The sequence below is a fragment of the Mastomys coucha genome, unplaced genomic scaffold (assembly GCF_008632895.1).
Source record: "Mastomys coucha isolate ucsf_1 unplaced genomic scaffold, UCSF_Mcou_1 pScaffold8, whole genome shotgun sequence".
Taxonomy (NCBI): domain Eukaryota; kingdom Metazoa; phylum Chordata; class Mammalia; order Rodentia; family Muridae; genus Mastomys; species Mastomys coucha.
Window position 1 is genome coordinate 112,692 of NW_022196914.1, and position 10,178 is coordinate 122,869.

Sequence of the window (10,178 nt, forward strand, 5' to 3'; positions counted from 1 at the left end):
ACTCAGAAATCTGCCTGTTTCTGCCTCCCAAGTGCTGGGATTAAAGGTGTGCACCACCACTGCCCGGCAAGTGTATTCTTGCTATAATCTGACCTGGTATACATTACTGGAAACTCAGTCGTAGACTCCATTCAAGGAACTCTATTAAAAGCGTGGAAGGGTCTTGGCCCATAATACCTAACACAATCTAGCCCTAGTAGGGTCGCAGTACAGAAACTACAATAGTAACCTTGTGCTTGCCTTTCAGATGCGGCCGTCTTGTGTATCACCTTGGTTTGCCTTACTCCTTCCTTACGTTCCCATATGTTGAAGAAGCCATTAAGATCTCTTACTGTGAGAAGAGGTGCGGAAACTGCTCTCTCACGGTAGGCATTATTTCTAATTGCTTTTACTGGGGGATAAGGAGAAAACTTTAAAAATCTATCTACTCACCATCAATTATAAAAGGAAAATTTTAAATGCACATTTTCTGTTGGGTAACACACTTTAAAACATATTTTCAAGATTCATATTGACGCTTTTATCTAGAAAGGCTTTCAAAACAAACATGACTGGAGAGATGGCTCAGTGGTTAAGAATCCTTGCTGCGTTTGCAGAGGAGTCCCGTTCAGTCCCCAGCACCCACACAGCAGCTTAGAGCCATTGCAGTTCCAGTTCCAGGGTATCCAGTGCCATCTTCTGACCTCTGAGGGTACCAGGCACAAATGTACTGCACTTAATACATGGAGGCAGGCAAGGCACTCATACACAGGAAGTAAAAATAAATAAATATGTAAAGATAATAAAAGAAACCAACGTAGATCAGTTACTAATGAATGTTGTTTCATAAGGATAAGTACTCAAAGAATTTAGTCAACATTAAAATATTCTGACTGTGGTAACCTGGGCATGTTCAGAGATAAGCTCATCTGTGATGTTACCTGTCAGGGAACTGAAGCTAGATAACTATTTAATTTGTTAAGGATTCAGGACAACTAGCTTTCCTAAAGAGCTATCCTCTCTTCCATTCTGTAAGTAGAATTATTGTACTCCTCTGAAAAAGAGACATATACTACTAATTACTTGATATCGTCTAATAACCATGAAAATATTTATTTCTTGTTATGAGAAGTGCATTTAAATATTTCTATAAAAATTTAATTTTTATTGACTAAAATTTTTCTTTCATACTTAAAAGAAAATAATTTTAAACAATTTTTCCTAAATTGGGCAGATTGTTAAAAATTTAAATTCAGGTTTAAAAAATATTCTGGAATTATATAGTAATTGACTAATTTTGTTGGCAGGCCACATTAATCATACCAATTTGACATTTTAATATTTATAAAATTCTGAGAGTTATTTTTAGATTTTAAAGATGAGGAGACTGGGTTGCAAATAAAGCTCTTAAAGTTGAACTGACACTAAATAATCAGTGCCATCAAGATTTAATTTTTCATATTTTGGGATTACTTCTGGATTAGCATTTGTGGAAATGCCTGTTATAAGTATGTCCAGCTGTATTGAAGTAAAAAGGCAAAAAGATTTCCTATAATAGGCTAAAAACTTATGAACTATTTGCTAACAAGAATAACATAGCATAGGATCTGATATCTATATCAAATGGGCACCTTTCTGTTTTGCTGTCTCTCAGATGCCATCAATTATATGATACATTATTTGTTTAACCAAGAAAGAAAAAAAGCTGATGTCAACTAAAGTAGGCTAAGGTGCCGTTTTTACCCAACAGAACTGTGACAACATTATCAAAGCTTTAGTGAAATTAAAAACATTTTCTAACATTGCAGAATGAAAAGTTGCCAGTTTTCACTAGCATTTTTGAGTTGTCAGAGAGAAGCTATTTAGCTTTAGAAAACAGGGTTAGATCAGAGGGCAGGCTTGAAAAGTGACTTGTAACACAACCCATGTTAAGATTCTGAAATATTTGGCTGACTTCATTATGATGTAAGTTTTTTCAGCCAGTTTACTAAGTTTTGATTTTACAGAGACAAATGTAGTAGTTTGGCTTCTTTCAACCTATTATAAAAATTGTAGACATTGATACTAGGATCAGGCTTTTTCGTTGATATACTAGTCAAGTGTATTCCAATTCACTTGTTGGACTGACATATGTTGGCTCTAAATGTAATTTTTCATGCATTCATTGTAATTCTATAAGCTTGTTAACAAGTGATTTATAAATTTGTTCCAGAGTCTAGAAGATGAAGACTTCTGTAAAAATGTGTCCTCAGCTACTGCGAGTAAAACCTCGGCACCCTCAGAGGCACATAGCCACCACAAACACCACGACAAACATGGGCACGAGCATCTTGGGAGCAGTAAGCCTTCAGAGAATCAGCAACCAGGGCCACTAGATGTTGAGACAACTCTCCCTCCTTCAGGCTTGCACTACCACCATAAGCACAAAGGCCAGCACAGGCAGGGTCACTTAGAGAGCTGAGACATGGCGGCAAGTGAAGGCTTGTACCTTTCACTTGCCCAAAGGAAGCTCTGACGAAGGGGGTGCATAAACCAGCTCCTGTGTAAGATGTCTAAGGAGTCTGGGGCAGCTACCAGCAGCTGCTGCTGCCACTGCCGCCACCTCATATTTGAGAAGTCAGGGTCTGCAATCACTTGACAGTGTGCCGAAAACCTCCCATCCTTATGTAGCTGACAGGGGCTTTTCGCGGAGGAGAAAGTCATTGAATCCTGTCAGTGTAGGTCTCCTCCAGCTGCCTGACACAGTCAGCCCGTGAGCCCCACAGAAGCCAACCCCACCTGAATCTGAGATAATAAGACCAAGAAGTGAAAATGACATTCAAACTAAATATTTAAAACGAGTACTCTCCCCAACTCCATCCAAAGACACAATTTCATTTTGAGAATGCTTACAACCCATTTAATTAATTAATCAGTGAACTAAAAGTAGTAGAAATTGGATTTGTGCAAACACAGAGAAATCTACCATATTGGCTTCAAAAATTTAAAATTTTTATGCCACAAAACATTTTATCCAAATCAGATTTGTACAATGGGGCAACTGAAAAGTGACTGCGGCCTTTGGTTAATATGTCTTTCTTTTTCCTTTTTCCAATGTTCTAGTTACATTGATGAGAACAGAAACATAAACTATGACCTAGGGGTTTCTGTTGGATAGCTCGTAATTAAGAACAGAGAAAGAACAACAAAGACATATTTTCCAGTTTTTTTTTTTTTTTTTTTTACTTAAACTCTCAAAACAACAGAAACTTTGTCTTTCTACTCTTATATTTTAAACCAGTTAAATCTTTAACAGACTACATTTTAAATATCTACTTATCTTTTTTATCTCTAAGACTCCTAGCTTGAGTTTCACTACATATATCTGTGCATCTTGTTTTCTTCACTTAATGCTGTATTATCCTTCTGAGTTGTGAGCGACTGTCTGGAAAGATGTAATGGAAGAAAAGTATGGTGTTAATCTGTGTATTGCTTAAGACAGTATTTCCATAATCAATGATGGTTTAATAGAGAAACTAAGTCCTTTGAACCTGAGCTCTTTTATGGCTAATACAATTAAGCAAGAATGGAGTACAGAATTAATTGGCTACAGTACAGATTTATCAAAATAAATGCAATTTAAAAAGCTTTAAACTGTATCTTTATTGTTCAGCATGTTCACATGAATTTTTAATGTCTTAGAAAAAAAAAACAAAAAACCTAAGTTGTAGCTAATGCATTGAGTGCTCTGCTCAAAACCGTCCGCGCGCCCGGCGGGGGTCTTTGGAGGCTGCAAGGCGCTGCTCTAGGTCTCGGATAGTGCTCTGGAGACTTGCAATTTCTTTGCTCTTTTCCTCCTGAAGATGCTGAAGCTTCTAAATGAAGCACAAAGAAGTCGATTGCAATAACTCAGAAGTAAGGTTAAGTATAATGAACTACAAAACAACAATCACAACACTTGTATTTTAAAAACTGTTACTCTGGAAGGCCTGCTCCTTCATTTTTGTGTGATTTAAAGAGAAAAACTATCTTAAGGCTACAAAAATAATTTAATATATTTAAAATAAATATTAGGTAATTTTTATAGGAACATACTAAGACATTTAATTTACTGAAGTTATAGTTATGGGACGAAATGCACATACCCTTCTGTAGATGCTTTGCGGCAAAATAGTAGAATCCTGATATGATTTTGATTTAGTCTGAGCTCTTGCTAGTTTAGTGTCAAACTGAACCAAATTCAAAAAGAGCAAGTTATTAAGGATGTTATAGTTTAATACTTATAGACAATGTTTCTACAGGAAAAGCATACCTTTGCTATGTATTTTGTAATTGAACACATTGCATTTAACAGACAGAAAAACCTTTATGAAACAATCCGGAAAAAGAACAAGACTCGTGCAAACAAGAGTCAGCTAGGTGTGGGGTTAACATGGCCGTGGCGGCTTCACAGAGGGCAGACGCGACACAGCCTCCACAGGCAGCACAGGACTTTGGGGTTAACATGGCTGTGGTGGCTTTACAGAGGGCAGACGCGGGCACAGCCACCATAGTAGCACAGGACTTTTTCTCAAAACACCACAGCTCTCCGGACTCCTCTGTGTGAGGCATGTGCTTGACCACTGAGCCAGAAAAAGATTTGCACATTACAACTGGTGTACTTTTGTTAGTAAAAAAACAGTATGATTCACAGACCTAGGAGAAAAGCTCATGTCTTTCAAGCTTTGAAGCCAAACATAATTTGGATTCGATTTAGTCAATTCAATCTTTTTTTTTAGTCTCTTTTTATAAGCCATTCCCCGCCCCCCCATATTCCACTATAATTCTTTTTATATTTATCTTAGCATGTCCTCCGAGAAAACTAGAATAAGATTTTCATGAGATTGTGTTCTGGCTTGAGGAGAGAATGGATAGTTATAATAAGGACATCTGAGTACTATTCAAACAGCATAACACACTAGACTAGTGACGTGGCCCAGATAGCAAAGAAAAGGCAACTCCTAACTGATAGCTTACAAGTCGGTGGCACATCTTGAAATATGCACTGTTGTGTTTCAGTTGGCCATCCAGTCCTCTCTGTGGAATACCTGACTGTGGCACCAGCAGTACACAGGCACAGTGTAGCCATAGCAACAGCAAAATTCCTCTGAAGCCAACAAATATATCCCTGCTTCTGCCCCATAATGTTACATACAGACTCCCAGAAAGTACCCTAGGCATAGCAAAGTTCCTGGTAAATAAATAGTAAGTTATGTCAACTAAAATCTGTCAATATTTTGTAGAATATAAAGTGGAAATAAAGATGAATGAAAGCCATTTGGCATAATAATTAAAAAGACATAGGTAGATTTTAGAAAAAATGCAAAAGAAAGTATTCTGTTAATGTATCAGTATGAGATTCTGACACATAGCTAAGCAGCTCATTGAAAAGAATAAAGAACTAGAAAATTTATAAGATACATTTATTTAAAATGCTTTATGAGATACACTTATATAAAAACATTTACAAGTGTTTCAAAGGAATTTTGCCTCTCGAATATATATCTTCATAGGAATATATTATGGAGAAATTTGTCTGCTTTTAACCCAAGTAAAACAAAAGTGTTCCATGGTTTCTTCTGGGGACATAGAAATACTAAGGATTCCTTGTACTCTCCCATGCTGGGATGGCGGCCTTATGCTGCCTGCATGGACTAGACTAGAAGATCAGCCGACTCCTGAGTTGTCCTCATTCTCAGAGGAAGCAATACCATCCTGGAAGCTAGGACCTACTTTAGATCAAGTGCTGGAAAGCATGTGCGCTGTAGACTGAGCATTGACTTTGCTGAAGAATGTGAATGTGTGGTGTCTTCTATCTAGGTCTGAATTTATGTCATTGCAATAAGGAATACTGAAGCACAGTTTACACCACAGAACATGCTCCCGTTTAGCCGACTTGTGAACACCTACTTCTAGATGTAGTCGGAGGATTTCATTTTGCTTTTCCTTCTCCTGAGTTCTCAACTTTGCATTTAACTCTGATATTTCCACCTCCTTCTTTGCCATGAGTTCCTTATTCTTTTCTTCATTTAATTCAACTAAATAAAACAGAAACAAATTCATTCACTTAACAGTTCAAAGTTATATGATTTCATTTCTTTATTTTATATTTACTTATTCAACATGTTTACTGCTCATCTGTGTACTAGGCATTATACTAAACACTCCATGCAAACTACATGTGTTGCATGTTTTCACAACATTTCTACTTTTGGTAGGAGACAGACATTAATTACAATGTGATTGGGATGATACAGGAGAAACATGGACACATACTGACAACTTGGGAGGAAATTATATTAGTTTCATTTTCCATCACTGAAATAAAATACCCAACAAGAAGCAACTTAGGGGAAGAAAGTTTTCTTTTGGTTCCTGGTATGAGTGGATTCAAGCCATCATGTGGAGAAGACACAGCCATGGTTGCTCTGTGGTTCTGGGAGTCTGCAGTAGCTGTTTGATCTCAGTGGACCAGGGAGCAGACAGATAATAATACAAGTGGGGCTGGACTATAAAACTCAGGGCCTACCTGGGTGACACACTTCCTCCAGGTAGGCCCTACCTCCTAAAGGTTCCACAATCTCTCAAAAGAGCTGCAAGTGGGGACCAAGTGTTCAAACATGTTAGCCTGTGGGGGACATTTCACATCCAAAAGGTAAGAGAATTGTTAACCAAATTTGTTGGATGAGCCTAAGATGGAAGGGGCCTTTCTCAGGATGTTATCTTTAAGGCAGAGCTGCACATACAAGTCATTTGCTATGTATAGTCATTACATCAAATGAGAGGTGCTGAGAGAAATACTGGGTCCATCTCAGGAGAAAGGAACAAGAGGTACATGATGAGCCCATTACCCAGGGGTTGCTTTAAATTGTAGTTTTAATGGGAAGTCTGGCTACATAGCTTATCATTTGTATGCATGTAGTATACTAGACTGTGCAAAGCACACTCATGTGAGTTATGTTGGTTTGAATAAGAATGGTCCCCAAAGGTATATACATATAAATGTGTAGCTACCAAGGAATGGCTCTATATGAAAGGATTAGGAGGGGTGGCCTTCTTATAGGAACTGTGTCACTTTGAAGTTTCAAAAGCCTTTGTCAAGCTCAGGGTCTCTGCCAAAGGATCCAGATACAGCTCTCAGCTGCTGCTCTGGAACTCGCCTGCCAGTCACCACAAGCCCACCATGATCATAACGGACTAAATCTCTGAAGCTGGAATATGCTCACATTTTTAAATTTTTAAGTAAACGATTTTTAAGAAAGTGAACTTTATTAACAAATCGCATTTTAAAATTATGTGTATAGGGTAATTTTTATGTATTTTGGATAAGGTATTGCATAGTATTTGGAATACAAAGGTATTTTAAATGAATAAATTGTTTTTGCTCTTAAGCAAAAATAGCTTACAAAATAAGATAACTGTGGCTGGGAAGGGACACAGGTTTGCATTGTTAGTTTAGAAAGTCTTTACTATTACACTTGACTGCAGACCTGCAAGTCCTTGCTGTATTTTCCCAAGTGATCAGGCCTCTTTCCTGCTCAACATTACATCTCTATGCTTCGTCAAATTTCCTAGTCTCTTAGAGCTTTTTATTCTTGCTAATAACACGATATCAAGGATGGGGGGGCTCAAGAAAATCTCTTATGTTAATAAGAGCCCATCAGTTTACAAAACCCATTACTAAGGGACTTCTATCCACAACTACTCCATGACTTAGTTTCAGATCTCACTTTCCCTATTTGGACTATATATCTACTCTCTCTACTGTCACTGCTCCATCAAGATCCCAAACCTACTGTTGCCATATCAGTTGCTCTAAATACAATTGTAGTCATGGCTATCACCTTCTCAGAAACCTTCACTCACTTTAGGTTTTCTTATTTCAGCAAAGCTGTTGAAGAATGCATCCTTAAGCAATAGTTTTTTTCTTGCTGAATCTTTTTGTATATAAAGTAAAAGCAGGAAATAGGCAGTTACGTCCTAACATGTCCAATGTCTTCCTTTCTGAGTGCCTGTCTTGAGGCCTGTGGTGGTTTGAATCAGTCACACCCCACAGGCTCAGGTATTTGTACACTTTCTCCCAGATGATGGTGCTGTTTGGGGAGCTAGTATAGTCTTGTAGCAGGAAGTACATCAGTGGCGGTGAACTTCCAGTTCACTCTGTCTGCTTTATGCTTGCAGTTGAAGACATGATCTCTTGGCTTCTTGCTCTGGCCACCTGCTGCCATTATGGACATTACTATCCTTCTGAAGTCATAAGCCAAATAGATTCTCCCTTTTCTACATGGCCTTGGTAATGGTATTATATCACAGCAGAAAAAAGTTACTAATAACTTACTAAGAAGCTAATGTCAGAGAGTATATGAAGACCCTAACCATGGTGATATTTTGAGATATGTAGAAGACTGGTTTTGAACTAGAAAAGCAATTGGATCCTGTAAGCAGAGCTGAATGGGCTGCCCCAGTAGTAACCTGAAAGACAAGTAGTGCTGAGAATAGTGTGGGCTGTAGAGGCCCTTGCTCAAGAGGTTTAAGAGGGAATCAAGAACTTTATCAGCAGCAGAGATGGAGGCCATTCATGTGATATTTTGGCTGTTTTCTACCTGTGCCCTGAGATGAAGGAAATTTCAAGACAACACAATGTTGGGTATGTGGCATGGTTGCTACTGAGTTCCTTTGTTCAGGTCTATTGTGTGTGTGTGTGTTGGGGTGGGGGGAGAAGAACCAGAAAATAACAGTTTGGAGAGAAAACACTAAGAAGTTTAATATTACAGCCAAGGCAAGTGCTAAAAATGCCTGTAATTGTTAAGGAGATTAGCACAGTTAAGGAGACGCCCCTTGTCAGTTAAGCTTTCAACTTGTAAAAGGATAAGGTCTGAGAGGAACTGGATTTTAAAAAAAGCTACCAGGGCTGGAGAGATGATTCACCAGTTAAGAATGTTTGATGTTCTGGCACAGGATATGGGTTCATTTTCTAGAACCCACAAAACAACTAACAACCATCTGTAACTCCAGTTCCACAGAATCTGACATCATCTTGTGCAAGGAATGCATGTATATATTATAAGACATATATGCATGCAAAACATCCATTCATATTTTTTTTAAATATTAAAAAAAGAAGCTGCTCCAAATGCGGTTCAAGGGGTGAGAGTATCCTAAGCTGGCTTTCCACTTAGTAGTGTCATCCTCATGGTCCTAGCTTTGGAGGTGTGAATGCAAAGGGAGGATATGTTGGGATTCTTCCTCTGTGGCTTTAGAGAGCTACCTCGGCCAGGGAATGGTGACAGTGTTGGAGGTCCCGCAGGAAGGCTCTGAAAGGCCACTGCATAAAGCTCTGTTGGTAGAAAATGCACAATCATTGTACATGGTTTCCACATACCTTTCAGTTACAGTGGAGACCCAAAGATGATAGACATGTCAGAGCCATGAGACATCTGCCAAAGAAAGCTCTATAGAGGGAGAAGAACCTGCCCAATACTCAATACTACTCAAATTCTACTCAGAAGTCTGAAGGAAGTCTTTTCTGAGACTCAAGGCAATCTCTTAATTCTGACCACCATAAAAATTTAAAAAGCAAGTAATGTATTTCCAACATATGATGGCACAGAATATACATTATCATTTTTTATTAGATATTTTATTTACATGTCATACGGTATCTCCTTTCCAAGTTTCCCCTCCGAAAAAAAGAAATAAAAATAAAAATAAAACAAAACAAAACAAAGAAACAAAAAACAAAAACAAACCGCTCTTCCCTCCCCCTTCCCCCTGCTCACCACCTCTCCCTCTCCTGCTTACTAGCCCTGGCATTCCCCTACCCTGGGGCATAGAAGCTTCACAGGACCAAGAGCCTCTTCTCCCATTGATGACCAACTTGGTCATCCTCTACTATACATATGCTGCTGGAGCCATTAGTCCCACCATGTGTACTCTTTGGTTGGTAGTTTAGTCCCTGGGAGCTCTGAGGGTACTAGTTAGTTCATGTTGTTGTTCATCCTAAGGGGCTGCAAGCCCTTCAGCTCCTTGGGTCCTTTCTCTAGCTTCTTCACTGGGGACCCTGTGCTCAGTTCAATGGATGGCTGTGAGCCTCTACTTCTGTATTAGTCAGGAACTATCAGAGCCTCTCAGGAGACAGCTATATCAGGCTCCTGTCAGCCAGCACTTGTTGGCATCCACAA

General features: G+C 38.7%; 2 protein-coding genes across 5 annotated transcripts in view; one reads left to right on the forward strand and one right to left on the reverse strand.

Annotated features, from left to right (window-relative positions):
• Positions 1–3,607, forward strand: part of Selenop (selenoprotein P) — a 10,561-nt gene extending 6,954 nt beyond the window's left edge. For 2 of the 3 annotated variants that reach the window (XM_031360188.1, XM_031360186.1), the window contains exons 4-5: positions 248–365; positions 2,192–3,607. In XM_031360188.1, coding sequence (XP_031216048.1) covers positions 248–365; positions 2,192–2,806 — 733 coding nt within the window. In that variant the 3' untranslated portion in view covers positions 2,807–3,607. The remainder of the gene's footprint in view (positions 1–247; positions 366–2,191) is intronic. The other variant, XM_031360187.1, reaches the window with a different exon arrangement.
• The window catches only part of Ccdc152 (coiled-coil domain containing 152), a 22,602-nt gene continuing 16,026 nt past the window's right edge, over positions 3,603–10,178 (reverse strand). Inside the window, exons 7-9 of one of the 2 annotated variants that reach the window (XM_031360189.1) lie at positions 5,908–6,035; positions 4,104–4,187; positions 3,603–3,833 (exon numbers count right to left, since the gene is read on the reverse strand). In XM_031360189.1, coding sequence (XP_031216049.1) covers positions 3,711–3,833; positions 4,104–4,187; positions 5,908–6,035 — 335 coding nt within the window. In that variant the 3' untranslated portion in view covers positions 3,603–3,710. The remainder of the gene's footprint in view (positions 3,834–4,103; positions 4,188–5,907; positions 6,036–10,178) is intronic. The other variant, XM_031360190.1, reaches the window with a different exon arrangement.